This window comes from Cricetulus griseus, chromosome 2 (assembly GCF_003668045.3).
Source record: "Cricetulus griseus strain 17A/GY chromosome 2, alternate assembly CriGri-PICRH-1.0, whole genome shotgun sequence".
NCBI classification, from domain to species: domain Eukaryota; kingdom Metazoa; phylum Chordata; class Mammalia; order Rodentia; family Cricetidae; genus Cricetulus; species Cricetulus griseus.
Window position 1 is genome coordinate 726383 of NC_048595.1, and position 23624 is coordinate 750006.

A 23624-nucleotide genomic window follows, 5' to 3' on the forward strand; every position below is an offset into this window, starting at 1 on the left:
CTAAAGGGCTGCAGGACCAGGCAGGATAGACTTCTGCTTACAGAGGTGGCTGTGCTCCCAGTTCCCATGATGCCATGTTGTATATATTTTTGTTTGTTTTTTGAGACAGGGTTTCTCTGTGTAGCCTTGGCTGTCCTGGAACACACTCTCTAGACCAGGCTGTCATGGAACTCACAGAGACCTACCTGCCTCTGCCTCCCGAGTGCTGGGATTAAAGGCTATACTGCTTTAGGGTGGGCACTTGGCCAACCCAGTGAGGGCAAGGGTATCTTGTGTGGATAAGGTAGCCTCTGGAGACCATGCTGGATGACCTTGAGACTTTGAATTGGTTACAAAGAGAGAGAAAGCTGCTACTTAACCTGTTTTTTTAAAACAAGTTTATTTATTGAAAGAATCTGAAAATAGTAATAAGGCCTTCATTAACAATTAACAAATTTTAAGATATTAATATGAAACATTAAGAATTTACGTGAAAACTCCATGTGTTCTAGATCAGTCTGGTAGCAGCTTGCTTCTAGACTTGTCAACACTTGCTTTTTAGATGCATGACCCATGCTCCAGACCCTGCTCTCCTCTGGATCACAGCAGAGGCCTACTGTGCTCACAATCACAGATGAATAGCACAGCTCTTGGGGATAAGCTACCACAGCTTAACAGCACTGAAGCCAGACCACATAGGGCTCCACAGGTGCTGATGTGTGTCACCAAGGGCCCAGTAGGTCCTGACTTTAACAGCAGAAGAAAGCTCAGTCTGGTCAGCCCTATAGCAGCCGGCAAAACCTTTTTGAGCAGCATGACTACCCTGGAAGCCAGTTGAAGAACGGGCAGCCCTCCCTTCCTACTTCCGCCACAGGAGGTGAAGACAAAACTGAAAGCAGAGACCTAACTGAGGCACCTTGGCTGACCACTGATACCACAAAGGCTTCAGGGCCTATGTGGCTCCTATGTGTGCACTTATGCTACATACACGTCTGCACACAGGGAGATATGGAGATATCTGCTCAGATGCAAACCTTGGACTCTTGTGGAAGGAGGGCAGGCCCACAGGCCTGATATCAAGAGTGAGTTGGTCTCAAAACCTTTGTGGCCACTGTGTAAGGGAAGAGTGGAAGCACAGAGCCCTGTCCTGACTGTCTGCATTGGGCTGCACACAATGTAAACACTGGACAGCAGGCAGTCCCCTCTAAATCTTCACAAGGCGTGTACAAGAAAATATGTACATAATCACTTCAGAAAGTTTAAAATAATCTCTAAAAAGTGTACACAGGATTTAAAACATCTCAGGAGCTGCTGCCCTGCTATGAGGAATGTGATGTTGCCGATGGCTGTGCAAAGTGTTGCCTCTGTCTTCTCTGGAACGTAGTCAGAGGCCTTGGGCCAGACTCAGAGGCACCTAGCCATGACACGCCTTGCCAACCTATGGCAAAGCTGCCAAGTGACCCCAAGAGTTGCAGAGGGGAAAGGTACAGGCCCTGGGGAAAAGCACTGCAGCTAAAGGAAGATTTCTGGCTGAGACATTTATTCCAATATCAAAAGGAAGATCAATTCATTTTGACCCCCCTCAGAATTTCAACAGACTGATTTATGGGAATTCCTGACCTGGGATCTCAGGGGGCCCATGGGAGAGATGTAGGACACCCAGCCCAGTTCTTATTTTGCTTCTTTAGAAATGAAAAAGGTTTAAAAACATTAAAAAGCTGATGTGTTCTTCAAAAGGCAGACCCAAGCTCTCCCAGCAAGGCAGGCAGGACACAGATGCCTGACAGCCATGTGGTTTGTCAAGGCCAGGTCAGCCAGAAGGCCAGCGGGAGAGCAAGAGAGGGAAGAAAGCCCCCAAGGGCTTGAGGGCTCAGGTTGGAGGCTGGGAAGTGAGGCCTAGCTGTCCTCCTCGTCCTGGTCCTCATCCTCATCCTCTGGGAAGTGAGCTTGCTTCTTTCGAACATTCCAGTGTAGACACTGGGCAAGGCTCTCAAACCAGTCACTCACAGGGTCACACACACAGATAGAGGGCAGCGGGTAGCAGGAGGTGGTGATGCTGATGCTTTGAAGGGAAAGAGAAATACGTTTGGGTAAGCTGGGTGCCTTTTTAAGTAACAAGCTATTCTCCCTAGGCCAAGGCCCTCTCCCATGGCCTCACTTTGTCTAAATGCCAGCATCTACTTTAGATTCTTAGGGGTACCCAGACACAGGCCCTGTCCCTATTTTCACTGTACTGGCGGCCTGACTCCAGGTCTCTGACTCCCAGGATCTGGGCAACTTCTCCTGAGACAAGGCAGGGTGGGGACTGGTAGATGACCAGGGAAATCCCACAGCAGTTCTACAGGCCTGTCCTAGGTCCTGTGGTAGGCCACACTTAACTGTTGGGCAATAGACCCACACATCCAGGAAGATGAAGGGGCTAGCCCATGTCAGTGCACCTGGCTATTTCTGAGACCGTGCAGTGAGTGGACTGATAGCTGACTGTGGATCTTTCATCTTCAAGTACTGCAGGTCACAGGCAGCACCCTAGCCTTGCTGGAGGTGACTCATCCTAGATCTAGGCTGAGACCAATTCTGTCTCTGTGTTTATAACAAGAACCAAGGGACAGGGCCTTGCTACAAGCCTACTGCATCTACACATGACCATGCTTTGTAATAGGCCACTCACTAGTGACTAACATCCTATGACAGAAGATAAGGTCAGCCCAGGCCCCAGCATTGTAGCCCCACACCTGTCTCCATGGCGTATTTCCTGCCTCTTCCGTCCATCAAAAGACACCCATGCAGTGTTCCTGGCTTCCGGGGACAGCATAATCTAAAGGGGTGGAGCAGGAACAAAAGTGAGCTCTAGGCATGAAGGATGTGTTCCCAGCCCACTCTGGGTCCTCCAGAGCTCCTGTATGGCACAATGTTGGCCTTATTTTGATGCTCTAAGAACAGTCATTACCTCCTGTAGATATGACCACTAGAACTCATGGTAGGAACAAACCAGCCTGAGTGGCCTGTGGTAGAAGTTAGAGAAAAATGAGGCTGAGGCTAGGCACTCAAAGGTCAGCCCACAGACCAGGTTGGAGGCTCTGTGGAGGACACCAGTCGGGGTCTTTCATCATATGGGGACACTTATGCCATTCCCTCCCAATGGGGACCAAATCTACCTCTTGCAACTATGAGCCCTGCATGGAAGGCTGGCCAGCTCTCTGTGACATCAGAGACTATGGACAGATGCAAAGCTACCCAACAGGCAGGGCTCAAATGGAAGGGCGCTGGGGAGTGCGCCTTTTGGAGGTGGCAGGTGCTGAGGTAGTGACAACTGCTTTTTGCTGGCTCAGGGTCAAAAGACTCACAGACCAGAGGAGATACAGGGAGACTGCTCTGACCTTCAGCTCGACCCCTGCAGGGACCACGATGGGCCGGAATGACAGCGAGTGGGGGCAGATGGGTGTAACCATGATGGCCGGCACGTTGGGGTGGACCATGGAAGCCCCAGCTGCAGCTGCATATGCCGTGCTGCCCGTCGGGGTGGACACGATCACTCCTGGCAGGGACAGGGTATAAGCATCACTCTTGGGCCCAGGGGGGATTTTTGGGTCCCCAGGTGCAACACGGGTCTTACCATCGCCCTGAACAGTGGTGATAAGGTGTCCATCCAGGTAGACATCAACATTCGACAGGTATGAGGAGGGGCCTCTGTCAATCACCACTTCATTCAAGACCTGGAAGAGATGGCAAGGCCATGGTGCTGCACTCAGGGTCATGGCAGTACCACAAGCACTTGAGGCTCACCAGAAGTTTCTTATCCTGGTGTCAGGGATTCCAGCCCCGAGCTCATCTCATCCCACCCTGATCTCCTCCTTGGGAGGTGAGGTTAGTTAGCTGGGGACTTCTCCACAGACCTGGTACTGCATGGCCTGCTTTCCGCCCTCTGTGTCCAGGCCGTTTTCACTGAGGCCATTATGGATGGCTATCTTCTTGTCTCTGATCTCTTTCACCACCCTGACCTTCAGCCGGCTCCTCAGGATAACAGCGGCATTCCCTGGGGTCAGCAGGATCCAGCTCAGGGAGGCTGGGACCACCTCCAAGGAAGCTGGGACCCTTCTCCTTTGTTCCCATGTCAGTGACCTTCAGTGCCTTTCACCAAAGCCACCCTGAGCAGCCAGGTGCTGCCAGATTTCCCACTTTAGTAAGGAGAGTTTGAAATATCTGAAATTTAGAAATCCCCAAATCTTAAAACTGCATCATTAAATGAAAAATATTTAAAAACAACAATAACCAAGGGGGCTGGAGAATGGTGCAGTGGTTAAGAGCACTGGCTGCTTTTAAAGAAGACCCAGTTTTAATTCCCAGCTCCCACCCAATGGATCCAAACCATCTGTAACTTCAGTCCCAGAGGATCTCACACCTCCAGGGGCACAAGGCATACATGTGGTTTGGAGACAAAATATCCATTGAAAAACAAAAACAACAACAAAAACCTAATCAAGGAGGGAAACCCTGAGCTCTTTTGTGAGATGGAGAACATTCCAACTTACCCTCTATCACCTGATTCACTTGGGATTGGAAGTTCTCAAAGTTGAATGGGGTCAGGAAGCCCAGGGAGCCAAGGTGGAAGGCCATGACAGGAGGCACACTGCCCTGTGGGTGAGGAGACCAGATGGCATTGCTGGACTACCCAGGAACCACCAAACTATCAATAGCTGTGGGCCTTGGGAATGGGTGGGCATGAGCCAGGCAAGAGGTGGAAGAGCCAGAACAGGGCAGGATGGTGCCATCTCCCCAAGATATGAAAAAAAAGAGTGGGAAGGGCAAAAAATAAACAAACAAAAGCAACAAGACCAGACCAGCTCACTGGTCACATAGGAAAGATGTGTCCAGTACCAGATACAAGGCTGTGACTGTGGAGATACCTAGGCTAGAAGGTAGGCAGACATGGCAGAGACCCAAGGGATGGAAGAAGAAAAATGGAGATGGTTTTGGCCCCACCTAAATACAAATGGGGCTGAGAAAAAAACCAAGGTTCAAGGTATAAGAAATTTCTGCGGAGCTGGGCATTGGTGGCGCATGCCTTTAATCCCAGCACTCGGGAGGCAGAGGCAGGCGGATCTCTGTGAGTTCAAGACTAGCCTGGTCTCTAGAACAAGTGCCAGGATAGGCTCCAAAGGTACACAGAGAAACCCTATCTTGAAAAGCCAAAAACAAAACAAAAACAGAAAAAGAAAAAGAAACTTCTGCCGAAAGCAAGGATGACATCTTGCCAGGAGAACCCCAACCCCGACTCCTACCCCCAGTTCCACACAGGTAGAGGGGTTCTGCCCTGGCATCCCACCAGGGGCACTATCTTCTTACACCACGCCCACTCTTCTAGCACACCACCGGACTGGGTTTTACCTTGCTGAGGGAGAGACCAACAAGGTTCCAATGTTCCCTTGCTGCCCTTACTAGCCTGGGGCTTTGGTTCTGCGGTGCCAGATCTCTCTGAGATTGTCTGGTCTATGACCATGTGGTCACCCGTCAGGGAGAGTCTCCCTACACTACTAGCTCCCTCCTCCACCCACTCCACACTGTCAGAGCATGTCCATTCATCTCACCCCAGGAGAAGCTCCTCATGCTGTGGTGACCCTCAACCATAAAACTATTTTCATTGCTATTTCATAACTGTAATTTTGCCACTGTTATAAATCTTAATGTATGTAAATGTCTGTATTTTCCAATGGTCTTAGGTAACCCCTGTAAAAGGGTTGTTTGACCCCCAAAGGGGTTATGACCCACAGGTTGAGAACCACTGCCTTAGTGTAAGAACACGAAGAAGCTTGTGGCCTTCCAGAATGAAGCTGTGTGATGAAGAATAGGGGTATACTCTGAAAACACCTCCTCATATTGTACCCAAATACCACCTCAACACGCTGAAACACAGCCTCACCTGGAAAAGTGAGGAGGCATAGAGTAGGGTGCCGTCTCCTCCAAGGCATATGATGAAGTCTATCTGGTTGGAAATGTCGTCATAATCTAGAAAGCAGACACAAATCTTGGGACTGCTATCATACTGAGCCCTAGTGCCCAAGCATACAGATGCCAACAAGGCCAGAACGCTAACAGCTTCTGCCAGTTGAGAGAGCCCAGGACAGCACACCTTCACGGAAAGTGCAGAATTTCTTCTTCACTGGTCCAAAGCTTTCGTCACTCACTATAGCAGGGTCCTCCAGCACTTTCTTTTCCACATACACGATCATGTTGTTCTCCTGGAAGCAAAGCATGCACAGCCCTCACCAGTCCAGCCCACCTCATGCTGGTTTTCCACTTTCAGATGGATGAAAAAAGCTGTTTTCTTAGCTAGCAAGTAATTTCCATCCTGCTCACTTCATTGTTATGTAGTCAGAAACTCTGTGGCTCATGGCATCCCTGAGGTCTCTTCCCAAATAGGCACTTTCTAACCAAAGTGGCTCAGGAATCAGGCAGCTGTCCCCCAAGTCATGTACTGAAAGGCAGTATGATTTTGAGATGTTGAGAAGATAGCAACTTAATTTCTCATGTTCAGAAGTGGCACCTCGATGAAAGTAAAGCCCATCAGGGTAGAGCCACACCACTGCACTCTGGCTTTACAGGAAGAGGGAAAGGGCAGGAGATAGGGAGATATTTATACACATATACAAGAACACACTACCTCTTGCCACATGCTGTCCCCTATCTCTTGGGGTTCTGCAGGGAAGATGGCCATCATCGGAGGTGGCCCCTGGACTTTGCATCCCCAGAATCACAAGCTAAAACAAATCTCTTTTTGTGAATCCGAGGCCAGCCTGGTCTACAAAGTGAGTTCCAATACAGTCAAGGCTACACCGAGAAACCCTGTCTTCAAAAAAACCCCAAAACCCAACCCAAACCAAAACAACAACAAAAAGGAGTGGGGCACAGCCATGGGGCAGGTTCCTCATAAACATGTGATACAGCACAATGCTCTCACCAGAGGCAGCTCTTCTGCCTTGTGTTTCCCAGCCTCCGGCACTGTGTGCTAGAAGGACTTTTTTAGAATGCTTCAGACATCTAATTAAGAGGCCCTATAAGTCCTTTGTTCTGCCACCCTGGACAAGTCTCCTCCCAACTCCTGAGTAGGATGCATCACCCCGAGAGCATAGCCCTATTCTGTTTGCCTTACCTCCATGAGGTATATGCAGAGCTCTTTGAAGGGCTGCAGTAGGCTGGCATCTCGGATCTTTTTGATGACAAGCACACTCTTGGGAGACTTGTTCCATGTCAACCGCTGGCTTGCAGGGTCCTGAATATGCCTTTGGGGAGAGAAGAGAACTCATACCAGCAGGCATCTTTTCCTTGAGGAAAGAGGCATGCAATTTGGAAAAAATAAAAATAGCCATACCACAAAACCAAGTTAAAACAAATTGCCAACTTGTGTACATAGTCACCAATGGATCCCATGAGGGATGGCTGCCAGGCATCCTGCAGCCTGGAGCCAAGAACACAGTGGATCCAGAGCAACCATCCTTGAAGACCCCTCTGTCCTTTGGCCATATCCCCTTGGGCATCTTGCTTGCCAATTGTACATGTAATCACCTTCATGGGCCAGATCACATATGCTATGTTCATCTCCTTACTGACACTCCCTGGTAGGGACAGAGATGGCATGGAGCAGCAGAGGGGAAAGCCAAAGCTGGCTGTCAGCCCACTGAGGACACCAGCTCCGCACAAAACATACAACAGCTGGTTTGAGGACTCTATCCTGGAATTTACTGTGGACAGTTTTCAGTCCCAGGACCCTTTAGGACATGTGTTTCCTTTGATGTTCATGGAAGGTGTGTGGCCTACCTCTCTATGCCATAAACTTAGCTTATTTCTTTATTCATTTATTTATTTATTGAGACAGGTTTTCATTATGTAGCCTTGGAACTCATTATGTAGATAAGGCTGGCCTCGAACTCATAGAGATCCACCTGCCTTTGCCTCCTGAGTGAGTAGGATTAAAGGCATGAGCTGATACCATGCTTAGCCCAGTGAATCATAGTTTCTGCAGCACCATTTTCCCTGTCCAACACAATTTTCCCAGGTAAGAAAAGGCTCCATGTTCTGGCAGTCTATGAGAACCCACTACCAACTTTTGAAATTATGACATAAACTACTAAAAACAGAGGTCACAAAATGACCATGGAGCCCTGGTCACAGCACTCACCTGTTTCTGGCATTTCTGGGAGGGGAGGGGCTGCTCATAGTCACCTCTCACCTCACCACCTGCCTGTAGTGCTCACGACTCCTGAGGCGGTCTCCACCTTTTAGGAGACAGCAGGCATGTCCCCAGCATTTCAGTGTTACTTCACTAGCAGACACACACACAACCCTGCCTGGCTACCATGCTCCTAGATGGATATTACACTGTGAGTCTAATTTTCAGTTTATCTTCAAAACTGAAAACAAAATGTAAAAGACTTTCAAAGGTCCTACAGAAGTATTCGCTAAACTATAAAAATTAAATAAACAAAATATAGACTTCCTTCTGAGTACACGACCATTTTGCCTAACCATCTACTTTAAAAATGAAAAAAAAAAAAAACACGAGTTTAGCTTTAGGAGCAAAGAGGTCCAGTCCAAGCTCCCTGCTCTTAGTGGAGTACCAGGACCACCTGCCTAGCAGGCCTCAGAGTCCTGACCACTTGGGGAACTGGGAGCTTGGAAATGGCAGGGCCCGCCCACAGGGAGGAGTTCTCAGGCCACCTGCAGGTGAAAGGGCTGCAGGTGAAAGGCAATCACTTCCTGAACTTGCCAGGCTCTGGGCTCCAGAGAATGTGAGCGATCACAACACTCTGCCCCATCAGAGTTCCAAGTCTCCACCCTACACCCAGCAGCTTGCCCTGCCCATGTGTGTCATGGCTGCCCCAGGCAGGCCCAGCCCATGACTTTCAGTCCCAATGCTTAGCAGGGTTCAGCATGTGCCACCAGCAATGTTTATATACAGGCCAAGATGCCAAGCCTTCCCTGTGACCACAAACCAGTTCCTCAACTTCCTTTTGGGTCATGGAAAGGGGAATGCTGGCCATTCCAGGCAGTCCGAGCTTCAGGTGCTATGTGGAGCTGGCAGGCCATGGCCTGTCAGAACCAGGTCTGAGTGATCTGCCATGCCAGCCAGGAATGCATGACCACTGTCACTGTGCCATACAACTAACAGAGGCTGACAGCCTCACATATCCCCATAAGGAAAACACAGCCTCAAAGTAAAGTCTCAAACTAAGAAGGCAATGAAAATTCCTCATGATAAGCTCTCCATGCTACCCTGGAAACATGTGTGAAATGTATGAAGCCCTCACTCTTGTAACATAGATACATGTATGAAGCCCACTCTTGTAACACAGACACTATGTGCCCCTACATTGACATGTGGAAGACAACAGAGACATAGGTGACAGAACTCTGTACATTAGAGCCTAGAGCAAATGATCCCAGGTAGGTTAGTGACTGTCCTAGACACTAACCCACAGTCCCAAAGCCCCTTACTTGAACTTCCTGACCTCAAAGAATGGCTTGGAGGTCATTTTGTGTCTTGGTCTAAGCAACCAATATCTAAGTAAAACTGGCTGTGAGGGGCTGGAGAGATAGCTCAGCAATTAAGAGTACATAAAGCTACCTTGGTGTGGGGTGACACAAGCCTTTAATCCTAGCACTTGGGAGGCAGAGACAGTTGAATCTCTGAGTTTGAGGCCAGACTGGTCTACAGAGCAAGTTCCAGGACAGCTAATGGTGTATATTGCTCTTGCAGAGGACCTATGTTTAGTTCCCAGCACCAGTATCTGGTATTACAACTGACTGTAACTCTAGTTCCACGGGGTCTAAAACCCTCTTCTGGTCTCCACAGAAAGTTGCATAAGCTGCATACATATGGTGCAAGTAAACACACGCACACACTACAAACAAACAAAAACTGATTATTGGAGGCTTAATTAAGTGGCAAGTGTTAGGCTGTGCAAGAAGGGGAGACAAGCAGCTGGTCATTGTGCAAACACAGGAGACCAATAAGACACTAGGAGGTGGTGGGCAGGCAAGTGGGCATCAGGCCAGGAGCAGGAAGCAGGAGGATGCCTAGAGCTCTGGGTAGTGAGGAGCTTGGGTGGGCCACATGTGGGACAGACAATGAGGCCACAGTAGATATTAGGAGACTGTTTGGTGTTGGTGTAATTATAATTGCTGGATGTATGGATAGGGACCCTTGTCTTCAGCAATAACCCATAAGTCTGCTCTGTGAACACAGGCACTGGAGAGTTTTTGCCTCAAAAGCACTAATACTAGCATCCCTCCAGTCCTAAGGCAGTAAAAACAGCTTCACTCACACTAATGCTGCAGTCAGCAGTGTGAAATTTAAAAGCAGTTCCTTGGACGACCTGGAGGGGGCAGAACAAGCAATGGTGCTTAGGGCATAAGTTTGCCACCTGTAGGCCTTGACCTCTAGGGGACTGCATATTCTTGAGGGCCAGATATTCCGCATATCAGATATTTACATTACAATTCATAACAGGGGCAAAATTACAGTTATAAAGTAGCAATGAGATAATCTCATGGCTGTGGGTCACCAGAACATGAGGACCTGTATGAAAGGGTCTCAGCTTCAGGAAGGGTCGGTCTGTAATGCAGACAAGAGAAGGGTGGCAACAGCACAGGCATGGGTGTTCTGAGGGGAGATCAGGGTTGTCATGGCACAGCCCCATAGTATACCATTAGCCCTACCTACAGCTCCTGCCTATGAAACAAGAACAAAAGTGAGGCATCTCTCCACTCTACACACTTAGGACAGTCTTTTTACCTAACAAGTCCAAGCACACCTCCCAGAGAGCCACACATTGGCCTTTTCACACAATCTACTATGAAGAAAAGGAAGAACTTGGAACAGACTCCAGATACACAAATAACAAAGGTCTCTGGATGGGGAGCAGTGAGGGCCAAACAAAAACAAAGGTGATGAAATAAAATTCTAAATTATTATTATTATTATTATTATTATTTATTTCCCTGACACAGGGTTTTTCTGTGTAGCCCTGGCTGACCTAGAACTCGCCAGGTCAGCGAGTGTGTGTGTGTGTGTGTGTGTGTGTGTGTGTGTGTGTGTGTGTGTGTGTGTGTGTGTGTGTGTGTGTGTGTGTGTGTGTGTGTGTGTGTGTGTGTGTGTGTGTGTCTGTGTGTGTGTGTGTGTGTTGTGTGTGTGTGTCTGTGTGTGTGTGTGTCTGTGTGTGTTGTGTGGTGTGTGTGTGTCTGTGTGTGTGTGTGTGTGTGTGTGTGTGTGTGTGTGTGTGTGTGTGTGTGTGTGTGTGAGTGTGTGTGTGTGTGGTGTGTGTGTGTGTGTGTGTGTGTGTGTGTGTGTGTGTGTTGTGTGTGTGTGTGTGTGTGTGTGTGACAATGGGGTGTGGAAGTAGGCAGACAGTGTTCTCTCTTTCCACCATATGGATTTTGGAGCGTGAACTCACAGTGAGCACCTTTACTCTTTGAGCCATCACTGGCCCAGACATTTCTAATTTGTTTTTGTTTCTTGCTTTTTTTTTGAGACAGGGTTTCTCTGTGTAGCCCTGGCTGTCCTGGAATTTGATCATAGACCAGGCTGATGTCTAACTCAGAGATTTGCCTGCCTCTGCTGGAATTAAAGGCATGCACCACCATTACCCAGATAACACTTAGTTTTTAAAATACAAAGCAGTAGTATCAACGCACTTCAGGGATTTTTTTTTTTTTAGGTACCCTATGAAAAAATAGCTAGATACTGTACAGAACACAGTGACGAAACATTTGCTCTTTTGGAAATATCAAATGCAAAGCATAATTTGGATGACAGAGATAATGAGATATACTAATTACTGAGGTCTCAGGGAGCTTCTATTCCAGGGTGCTGTTCTGGCCAGCGACAGAGTTGTGAGGAGCCCACTGGATGAGATGTAGCTCAGTGGCAGAGTGCACACCTGGTGTGTGTTAGGCCTGTGTTCTATCTCTAGCATGGCAAGCCCACCCACTAAAGCATACACACCAACAAGGGGAAGCATCTTTCAAGCAACTAAAATCATTGAAAAAAAAAAAGAAAATTCATTTTTCTACTTCTGGAACATTTAAAGGAGAAACCACTGTGACAGAATGGAATACTCACTGTAAGAAACAACTAGATATCTCACACTGATCCCATTCAACCTGTGCAGGATGGACATAGTAAGGAGCCTGGTACCCTCGTGGCTACAGTTCTCAGTTCCCCACTGTTTCTCTCTTTCTCCCTGGTTTGCTTGTTTTTGTTTTTTTTCAGAAAGGGTCTGACTCTGTGGCCAAGGCTGGCATCTTACTAACATAACACCTCAGGCTGGCTTGGAACTGGAGATCCTCCTGCCTCAAACCCAGTGCCAGATTACAGATGTGTACCAAAACAGAAAGTTACCCTCTGCCTCCGGAAGCCATTCGAGAAATCACCAAGTGAGACTCTCCACTTAAGGGTCTCTTAACACATAAGGTTTCTAAAAGATACCGGCTTGGCTTTGATTTTTAAAGAACTCAGAACCCTACACAGGGCATCCCATAATACTCCCAAGGACCCCGAACCCCCACCCCTTACCAAGTCTGGGAAACTCACATGATGGTCTGGGGGTTCTGTAGCACGCACGCCTTTGGTCCAAATGTGGTCACTGGGCACGGCCCATGGAGAGAGCGGGTCCTCCTGTGGAGCACAGTGGGGGTTAGGGTCAAATTAGGAGGGGACAGGCAGCAAGACAGACATGGGCTATGTCAGGCCCTGCCAAACTCCAAGGAACCCAAACAACATTAGCTCCATTATCCACAGCATTCACATGGCAGGCCCAAGAGGTCCGTCCTGCCCTGGTCTAGGTTGCTATGCCAGAGTTCACTGCTGCCCAGGTCCCCTGTAGCAGTAATGAGACATGGAAGCTGACCTGGACAGGCTCCTGTGGACACTGATCCCAAACCAAAGAAGGGACAAGTCTAGTAAGAGCCAGGAAAACACTGGCCTGGCGAGAGCCTAGGACCCAACACAGCACCTCTCAGCAGGTCTGTGGGCTATAATCGGGAGTCAAAAGCTGGCACCACCCTGAATAATCTAGATGAACATTCTAGCAGAAATATTTGCTCTAGAGCACATGTGTCTATAACACAGATACTAATTGAGCAACCCAGCCTTCCCTCCTTCTGAAAAGTGACCCAGCCAGTTGAGCATCCTAACATGGGTTCGCTGCAGCCTGCCATGGTCAAGGACAGCAGCAGTCTGTGCTCCCCATGCTTCTGGGGGGGATCAGCACAAATCAGACCAAATCAGCACTGGGACTGCTCTTCTTGGGACATTCCACGCAGGTCTCACCAACCCCAGACCAAAGAGAACAACACTGAGTTAGCAAGTGCAGCCTTCAAATTTGCTTTCTCCTTCAGCTGCCTGTCTCCAAATCCAAAAACCTTCTGATCCTGATGACGCAATGAAAGACAGCTCTGCTTCTGAGGGATGGGCAGCGTTCAGGGTCAGGGAGCCTGGCCAGACCAGACAGCTGACTACTGGAGAGGGAAGAGTCCATTGGTTGCTGAAGACCTTTATGTACTAAACAGGGCCTCCCTATAGCCTGTAGTCCAGGCTGGCCTTAAACTTGTGTTCTTCCCACCTCAGCCTTTGAAGTTCTAAGATTACAAGTATGAATCACCAAGCTTGGGTTATTTACATAAGTCTTTAAAAAGTTATACAGAATATCACAAATATCAACTTTTGTAGGAACTTAAAGGCTACCAGGCAGGAAATTTAGGGCTTGCAAAGGACAAGAGTCAGCAGGTACTCCCTCTATCCTCCTTGAAGGACAGATGGCAGGGGCAAATTTGCTTATCCCCATGCTGCCCCATGGCATCAGCCATCAACTACAGAAGCTGTCCTGACCTACAGTCACTTTCACAGGTTCAATGTCCCTGGAACCAAAAAAAAAAAAATGTTATGCCAAAACCCACACAAACCAGCAGCTAAGGCAATTCTGCCCAAAGCTGGCAGGGTACAAACATAGTGGTGAAGGCACAAGCAAGAGAGGACAGTGCGTGATCAGCTGTGTACCCAGAGCAAAGGTACTGGCCACTTGGCCTCACTGTAGCCATCTCTCACACAAAGAACTTTCTACATAGAACCTGAAGCTGCCCCTGTTCCTTGTTCCTCCACTGCTACCAGGTAGGAGCTCTGTGAGATCATTATATCTCATAGAAAAGACTCCATGAATGGTTTTAAAGTGGCTCCTCACTATAGAGCCTGTCTTCACATTTCACAGCTGTGACCCTTGTTCTGCAGTCAGTGGCAGTCTCTGGCAAGCTTCCATCTAAAACTTAACAGTGATTGTCACCAGGAGAGAGAACACCTCCTGATGTGCGTGGAGTCCCATGCTTGTCAGGTGACCTTCCCCTGAGGCTTTATGTTGCAGCAAAGGGAGGCAGTGCCATACAACCTGCACTTGAGACCCCGTGGCCTGTGTGTGAGGAGCTGAAAGCTCCAGGTCACATGGTACCTCTGTCCCACCAGCACTTCTTTCTTTCATTCCTGAGCACAATCATGCTTTCCTACCAGCCTAACCGAAGGTCAGCACGGTTCTGGCTGGGTGGTTCTATGCTGAGGAAGAAAGAAAAACATGATGTAGCCTATATTTGGCACATGCCAGTTGGTAACAAGTGCCCAGCACAAATCTCGTGGACAGTGTTTGATCCCTCTGCTAAGGTCAGCACCACTTGGGCAGTGCCCAGCCCCACCCTGTGGACAAAACTCACACTTCAGCAATGCTAAACTACACTGATACAGGCTGTGTCCTCTGCAAGAATCTTAACATGTCCCACCATGGCACGAGAGGAGAACGAATACTTCTGGTCCTACCTGAACTCCTTGGTGCTGCCCAGGGCAGGTGAGGCTGACAGGCTCCGAGACTTGGCCCGGCCTCTGATAGGATGATTGTAGCTCCAGGTCTCATCCCCATGACATGCTGAGCAGTGGTATGAGGCTGAATCAGGGCTCAACTCCTTCCTCACATTCATCTTTTCTTGTTCCATTTCCATAGTTGATATGAGAAAAACACCGATGCCTTAATTTGATAAAATAAAAAAAGTCAATGTATGTGGGCAGCAGGAATAAACACTCAGTCTATCCAAGGAAATGTTGGTTGTGATTATCTGAACAACTGTAGTCTTGCTCCCATAAGACCCTCGGGATATTCCTTGTGGAAGGATGAGGGAAATTCTTGAAGCCCCTCACTTCCCTGAAGATATAACACTACTGGGAAAAGACTCTACTGATACAGCTGTCTGAGTCACCCAGGATCCAGTAAGTAACCTCAATAAACTGTTGAACTTGGTTGATCATTTATCAACACCTTCTCTATCTGGGTGAACAGAAAACAGACTCCTGCTGGGTGGTGGTGCATGCCTTTTTATTCCCAGCACCCAAGGGGCAGAGGCAGGGGGATGGATCTCTGTGGGTGTGAGGCCAGCCTGGTCTACAGAGCAAGTTCCAGGACAGGTTCCAAAGCTACACAAACCCTGTCTTGAAAAACCAACAAAACAAAACAAAAGCAAACAAACAAAAACCAAAACAGACTCCCTAAGAAAAGTCACATGCAACAGGAAAAAACTGCCAGGTTTTGGTTTTCCAAACTTCTTAAATAATATGCTACTTTCACCCTAAAGACAGCTAAGAACTCAGAATCTTTCTTGTCATTTTTCTTCAGTGCCAGAGACTGCACCCGGTGCCTAGCACATTCCAGCTAAGTGCTCTATGACTAAGATGTGCCTTCACCCCTCACTGGTGTTTCTGAACCAATCTAAAGATAGGGGAAAGTAAGGACAAAATAACCCAGTTAGATAAAAGGGTCTCTGGAAGGATGGACACAGAGCAACACACAGCAGCCTTTGTGGCCAAATAATTAAGATCAAAACATAAAGTTGTGGTGTAGAGAGCAGCACAATAATATACTTTTCATTCTCTAACAGTTGAAGAGCAGGTATGTGCTGGGGTGCACCCCTACAAAGTCTACAAGGTCAGTCAGTACCAAAGAAAGTCATCAGAACTGAACTGTAATAACCTTCCAAGACAACTTCAAGTCCCAAATGTCTTGAAGGTGCACAATTCTGACCATGGCTCAATAAAATTCGTGGGGGGGGGGGAGACAAAGGAAGAAAAAAAAAAAGCCTCTCTCCACTTGGAATTTTGAAACATTCTCCCAGACCACTCTGGGCCAAAGTCAGCATGGGAAGCCTCTTGGGCAACATCCAGACAGTGAAACCAGGCAAACACAAAGTTTATTTTTACTCCCCTAGAACTGAGCTAGATTTTCTGAGGATGAGTGGTAGTGAACTAACAAAACTCGAAATGGAATAAAACGAGCTGGCCTGGTAGTGGTGGTACATGCCTTTAATCCCACCCCTAGGGAGGCAGCGGGGACAATCAGATCCAGGCCAGTCATGGCTACAACTAGACTCCTGTCTTTAAAACAAAACTACAAAGGCTAGGCATGGGGACGAAAGCCCATGAAGCCAGGAGGCAGAGGCAGGATCTCTGAGTATGAAGTCATCCTGGTCTAAAGAGAATTCTAGGACAGCCAGGGCTACAAAATAGAGACCCTGTCTCAACAAACAAACAAAACTAGCAGAGACAAGCAGAGCTCTGTGAATTCCAGTCCAGTCAGGGTTACATTTTAATCAACTAGTTTCATTTAAGTGACTGGAAGAACTGGGTCTTAGCTTCTTTTCGGTTGCTGTGATAAACATTGACAAAAGCACTTAAGAGAGGAACAGATTTACTTAGCTTACATATCTAGTTCACAGGCCATCACTGAGGGAAGTCATAGCAAAGCCCTGTAGGAGCCATGGAGTAAAGCCACTCACCACCCAGGAACAGCTGGACAGGTTATGGTACCACTCACAATGGGCTGGTTCCTCCTACATCAACAGTCATGACAATCTTTCACAAGCCCATAGACCAACCTGATGAGTCAAAAACGAGGAGCCTGGATGGAGAATGTGCTACAAGCACGCACTCAACACAAGCCATGCTTAATAAGGAAATAACTGTATTTTGCCATCAGAGAAGAGAAGTAGCTGGGCCTGGTGACAAACACTTTTAATCCAGACAGAGGTAGCAGGGAGGATCTCTGAGTTCAAGGCCAGCCTGGTCTACATAGAGAAACCCTTCTTGAAAAAGAAAAAAGTTATTACATCCCAGAGGAAATAGTGCTGTGTCTAAATGCTTTTTTTTTTTTTCCCCCTAGCAATAATGTAGACTGAACCCAGGACCTCACTGGTGGTAGGCAAAGCTCTACCACTGGATTATACCCCACACTGGTTTACTTTTGAGACTCTGTTACCCACATAGGCCTTGAACTTGAGATCCTTCTTCCTCAGCCTCCAAAGTAGCTGGGATAACAGACGACCTACACCACCAGGCCCAGCACTGTGCTTGAAGTTATCCTGAAGCCTTAACTACCACTGTGACTATATTTGGAGAAGGGCTTCTGAGGAAGTGAGTCACAGGGAGGGGCCCTGGTGTCTTTTAGTGCCTTCTTCTATCCTCTTCCCCTCAAGGGTTTCCCTGTGTAGCCCTGGAAGTCCCAGAACTTGCTCTGTAGATCATGCTGACCTTGAGCTTCACAGAGATCTTCCTGCCTCTGCTTCCCAAATGCTGGGATTAAAGGCCAGGGCCACCACTGCCCTAATCAGTGCCTTTTAAAAGGTATCAGATCTCCCTCCACTTTCAAACCTGCCCAACATCAGCTGCAGAGGTACCTGTGAAGAGTTCTCCTTGGGTGGGCTGGTACCTGATGGTCTTGGAATTCAGCCTCCATGACTGTGAGAACATCAATCTACTCCTCTGAACCACCCCATCTTTGCAACTAAGACGTACAACCATGGCAGGGAAAGAAGAAGACAGAGCTATGGACAAACCTTTGCAACCCATGCTATGGTCAAAGGTAACGGAACAGGTATAGTTCTTAACCTGGCTACACTTTATAATCACCAGGGAGGCTTTATAAAACAAAACAAACAAACCCAGACATTATCTATGCCTCCTACCTAAATCATATAAATCAGAATAAGTATTTGGGGGACAGAAACAGAAGGCCACTGCAAATTTGAGGCCAGCTAGGTCTATGTAGCAAAGAAATAGAACAGCTGGGGATGTTGATACAGGCCTGTAATCCTAGCTATGTGAGCTATTTCCTAGTAGCAGAGGTAGAATGATGACAGGTTCAAGACCTGCCTGGGGCAGTAAAAACTCTAGTCTCGAAAATATAAAAAGGGTGAGGATATAGCCCATTGGTAGAGGGCTTACCTAGCACAAGGCACTTTGCTCAATTCCAATATTAAAAAACAGAACAGGTTGTCCAGAAATAGACCCCAACCACCATTTGTGTGTTGTGAGTGCACAGGGTGTCTCTCTAAGTTAAACCCCAGCCCAGCCAGTGGGTACTGACAAAGGTGCTGAGGTGATTCAATAAGGAGAGAACCTCTTTAAGTAGTGTTACAGTTGGATTGCCAGTCAAAAAGACTGAAAACTGAACTAACTTCTTAAAAAAAAAAAAAAAAAAAGATTTATTATCTATACAACATTCTGCTGCATATATGCCTGCAGGCCAGAAGAGGGCACCAAATCTCATTACAGATGATTGACTGTGAGACACCATGTGGTTGCTGGGAATTGGACTCAGGACCTCTGGAGAAGCAGCAAGTGCTCTTAACCGCTGAAACATCTCCGCAGCCCCTATTCTGTGTTTTGTTAGGAATCAGACCCAAGGTCTTACACTTGCTATGGAGTACTCTGCCACTGAGCTGTACTTCCAACCTGGTGTGTGTGTGTGTGTGTGTGTGTGTGTGTGTGTGTGTGTGTGTGTGTAAAAACAAAACAGTGTCTTGCCTGTGATCCAGGCAGTCTCTGACCTTGTGATCATCCTGGCCTCTTGCCCATCTCCCCAGTAACTAGGATTACAAGCCTATGCTGCCACACCCATTTTACTTCTTAAATGACAGTGCTAAGAAAATGAAAATACAAGCATATACTAACAATATTTTTGTTTTTTTTGCGATAAGGCCTCACTGTATAGTTCATCTTCTCTCTATGCTCAGATGCCCAAGTCTCCTCAGGTTTAGTCCATTCCTGAACATCCACATTCAAATGTGAGGATCTGAGTTCAATTCCTTTGACCCACCCTATGAAAGGAGAAAACCAACTCTCCTGACTTCCACAGATGTGCTGTGCACATCTGAACCCTACACACAAAACTATGTAAACAAATGTAATTTTAAAAATTAGAAAGTAGCTGCCTGGTGAAGCTCATGGGTTTCTGTTGGCCGAGGCCTTGGGGGTGTCTGTGCCCTGTGCTGGCCTTCCTCACAGTGCCTTATCAGGTCATTACTAGACAGAGCAGATGGTTTGTCAAATGCCAACTGTCACAAAAAGACTGTGTGTTAGGGGCAAGTGTCTACACTGGCATTTGAGGGTTCCCTGGGCTCTGCTCTAGATGTGGTGGGCAGCAGCACATATCCACTGACAGCCTGGGTCCCCCTGCCTGTTCTGCTCTAGAGTGAAAGCCCAATCCCCATGGGATTCACCCCATCCCCATGGAGCTGATGAGCAGGTGTGGGATGACAGCACATCACACACACTGGTGCCACAGGCATCTCTGAAGTTAGGGCTGATGAGACCCCACAGCAATTCTGAGTGCACCACCAACAGAATGTGACTGGGCTCGTGCACAGCCTTGTCCTGGTCATGAGGTTACACAGACCCTGGTACATCTTGCACTTGGCCTTTGTCCAAGCAGCAGGACAATATGGACTGTTGGGTCTCCCAGGTCCTAGCTCATTTATTTATTTATTCATGACCTTTTGCACACATGTTCTTATGCTATGGTCTCTATGCCGAGGCCAGAGGACAACTTGTAAATCTGTTGTCTCCTTTTATCTTGAGGGTCCCTGGGATTGAATTCAGTCTGTCCAGATTGAACCATCATTCCGTTTCCTTTTTTTTTTTTTTTGTTTTGTTTTGTTTTTTTAAATGCTGCAGCCTTTTGTCCTGAACCTTCCGCTAGGTGACTCTTCCAAGCAAGGTCTTGAAAGTGAAGTAAAAGTTACTGCTAAGATGCTGAGGCAGGTGGTGGAGGTAGGTCCATTTGGCTAAACCTACTGGAATTTTTTTGTTGAAACAAGGTCTCACTATAGCCCTGGCAGGCCTGGAAAAAGCCCTGGATCACCACAATGGAGTATTCCTAAAGAATTTATGAAAGTAGCATAAAAAACACCAAGATGTCAATAAATACATGTACAACAGTCAGGAAAAAAGTGCCCGAGTGCACACTAGGAGAGAGCCAGTAGGAGAACATACTACATATAAGTTGTGAACTTCAAACAAATACATCTGGAAGCAGTCAATGAAAAGTAAAGCCAGGTGTTAGTTACCCAAGCACCAAGCATGACTGCAACCTGGACTACAAAAGTCAGACTCTTTAAAAAAGAACAAATGAAGAAGGAACAAGGAAAAAAAAAGAAAAGGAAAATTAGTGAGAGTAATGAGGAAATGTTTAACTTCGTTAATACCAAGCTGAAAAAAAAGTTTCATGCTTTTTGTTCACTTGTTTCTTGAGACAGGTGTTGCCATATCGACCAGGCTGGCATCACTCCTGTGAGCCACACTGTCCAGGTCCTTAGAGATTATCTAATACCTACCTCATTTCTACAAGTAAATGATATCCAGGCTAGCAGAGAGGTGGGGAAAGTGTGCTGTTTCTGGAAAGTTCTAAAGAATGGGATCACAGAACCCATCTAGTGGTGGAACAGTTTCATAGACCTGAAGGAGGTGTTCTTGAGGCTCCACCAATTCAGTGCAGACAGGAAGACAGGTCTAGGAGGCTGAGTGGTCAGGTGGTACCACCCATTTCCACTGCACAGTGGAGGGCACTGGCATACGTTAGCATCACCTCTGTCTTAGTCCAAACATTAGTTTTTATAAATTTACTTGTTCTTATGCAGTAACCCTAGGAGCATGGCAGCTGTGGGTCAGGACATGGAATATGATAAGCAACCATCACAGACAACAAGCCTGCTTTCCTGGGGGCTGAAAAGTGACATATCCTCCTTCAGGAGGGCTAGAGCCCATGGTAACTGATAACAGATCTAAGAAAGCATAGAAAGTGGAGCCTGAGGCCACAGCCCGTCCTCTGGTCCTCCCAAGCCTCCTCCTGGCGGTGCTGACATTCTTGCACAGAGTTCTCTTGCTGTTCTACCAGGAAACAGGCAGATCTGAGGCAATAAAGATGCAGGTGAATCCACTTCCTTATGGCCAGCCACCTGCACTTGCTGCTCCTCGTGCTTTTCCTTCCCAACTCCCAGCCACCTATAACTCCAGTTCCAAGATATCTGCCACACCCTGTTCCTGCCTCCCAGGCACTTGTACTCCTAACCACTCACAGACACACATGCATACACATACATACAAAATAAAATAAATCTTTAAAAAGTAAAAACACGGGCTGCAGAGATGGCTAGGATGTTAGGAGCACTGACTACTCTTCCAGAGGTCCTGAGTTCAATTCCCAGCAACCACATGGTGGCTCACAGCCATCTGGAATGAGATCTGGTGCCCTCCCTGGTGTGCAAGCATATATGCAGGCAGAACACTGTATACATAATAAATGAATAAATAAATCTTTAAAAAATAAGGAAAAATGCCTGAGGCCTGGAAATGTAGCTCGGTTGATAGAGCTCGTCTAACATGCACAAAGCCCTGGCCTGATTCCCAATATCACATTAAAACAAGAAAAAGTCCAACTGGATATGGTTGGTACATGCTTGTAATGCCAGCATGCAGAGGTACATATAAGAGGACAAGAAGTTCAGTCATCCTTGGCTACACAGGGAAATAGAAACCCACTTGGGATACATGAAGTTAAGACTAAAAAACAAAGAATAAGAGCGATAGCTCAGCAGGTAAAGGCACTTACTGACAAGTCTGATGTCTTTAGTTTGATCCATGGAACCCACATGGTAGAAGGAGAAAACCAATTCTTGAAAGTTGTTTCCCATAGGAGCAACAGCATGTTCATGCCCACCCCTTCCCCATATAATTTCTTTAAAAAAGTAAGCCATTTGCTTCTCTCCATTCTCCAAGTGAAGCCCAGAGTGCTAAACAATTAACTTAATCTAAACATTGGTGTTATCTGCTAGTCATTTCTACCCAAAAGGGAGGAGGGTTGAGGGGGTTGGCTTAGTGGGACAGCTTTTGTCCCATGTGTGAGCATCAGGGAAGTATCTGTAGCACCTCAAACAAGACAAAAGGAATAAAACAACAGCCCCGACAATAGTTTTAATAAATAACTCCAAAAAGGAGAGAAGGCAGAAACATTTTGAGATGCCACCTCCAAATGACGATACCTGGTCCAGGTGGTGTATTGGCACAGGTGGCTGTCCCAGAACACAAGATGGGGCTGCATAAGTCATAGTGAAGTGACGGCTGAGGACAAGCATGCTACAAGAAATTCCATGGGACAGGAGGTCACTACAGGCTGACAGCAATGCTGGGAGGGAAAGTGAGGTTCTTGAAATGTGTCATCCAGCAAGATGCTTAAATTACTAAGGCAAGGACGCCATCATCAGGCCTGTGACAACCAGCAGTGATACATGAAATAAAGTAATGTAGTTTTGAAAAACATTCTCCTCAAGAGCCAAAGGAGTAAGTTCTGAACTGAAATAGACGCTGTTACCAAACAAGAAAAGAAAAATAATTTGCTATTCAGAATCAAAGCCAGGAGAAAGCCTGTTGCTTGGGAGGAGAGCTGGTAAAAGAGGCCGGGCTTTGGCCAAGGAAGGAATGACTGCGATGGGCACGCCCTATTCCCACAATTAAGAAAGCTGCCAGTGCACAAGACCAGTGGCCTGTGAATGTGACATCTGAGTTAAAAGAGGCAGTTGCCTCTAGGAACTCTTCAGGGCTTTGGAATTTTCTGGCAATCACTGCACAGCAAGTTTAAAACGTGATTCTGGAGATTCCACACCCCAACTGTTTACAAAACGCTTAACTCACTACTTTGCACTAGTTTTGGCTTCCGAAGTTTCACATGCCAAGCCCTCTCCTGCTAGCTAAGGCCCCAGTGGGGCAGAGTCGGCTGAGGTGCTGCGCGCTGATCCAGCCAGGGCCAGGAACAGAACAGAGGCCTCCCCGGCTTCTCCCGGGACCCGAACCTCCGACTCTTGCCCCAGACCCCTCCCCCGGCCGGATCCTCAGATCTGTCCCACAGGCTGGTCCCCGAGACCACGCGTCATCCTGGCCGCAGCCCACACCACATTCGGACGCGGAGAGGCGCGTCAGTGCCACCAGCGTCCGGCCTCGGGCAGGTGGGCAGGGCCGGCGCGGTGACCCGGCCTCCACGGGCCTCCGGCGGCAGGTGACGCCGGGCAGATGGCGACCCAAGGCCCCGCACTCACCGTCGGCTGCCGCGCGCCCGCGTGGACGTCTACATGCTGGGCCGAGCCAGCGGTCCCTGCCGCCCTACTGCTACCTGGCCCTCAGTGACCCAGCCGCCCGCCACCCCATGGCCGCCCGGTCCAGAGCCCGGCACCACCAAGCAGCACAGCGCCGAGGCGGGCAGTGCGCAAGCGCGAGCCACACGCATGCGCTGCGGAGCACG

The 23624-nt window shown here is 47.8% G+C and overlaps 1 protein-coding gene across 2 annotated transcripts; it reads right to left on the bottom strand.

Annotated features, from left to right (window-relative positions):
• Positions 1-370: 370 nt before the first annotated feature.
• Positions 371-23587, bottom strand: Nadk (NAD kinase). 2 transcript variants are annotated; one of them, XM_027398525.2, is made up of 12 exons: positions 23422-23583; positions 14831-15035; positions 12566-12649; positions 7127-7256; positions 6107-6215; positions 5897-5982; positions 4509-4611; positions 3873-4012; positions 3593-3692; positions 3357-3514; positions 2712-2794; positions 1498-2041 (listed from the first exon to the last, which is right to left on the bottom strand). In XM_027398525.2, the coding sequence occupies exons 2-12, from the start codon at positions 15007-15009 to the stop codon at positions 1876-1878; spliced, it is 1338 nt and encodes a 445-aa protein (XP_027254326.1). In that variant the 5' UTR covers positions 15010-15035; positions 23422-23583; the 3' UTR covers positions 1498-1875. The 2 variants fall into 2 exon arrangements, with proteins under 2 accessions (XP_035295233.1, XP_027254326.1); XM_035439342.1 differs by lacking the exons at positions 3873-4012; positions 4509-4611 and having other exon boundaries at positions 371-2041; positions 23422-23587.
• Between the last annotated feature and the right edge of the window lie 37 nt (positions 23588-23624).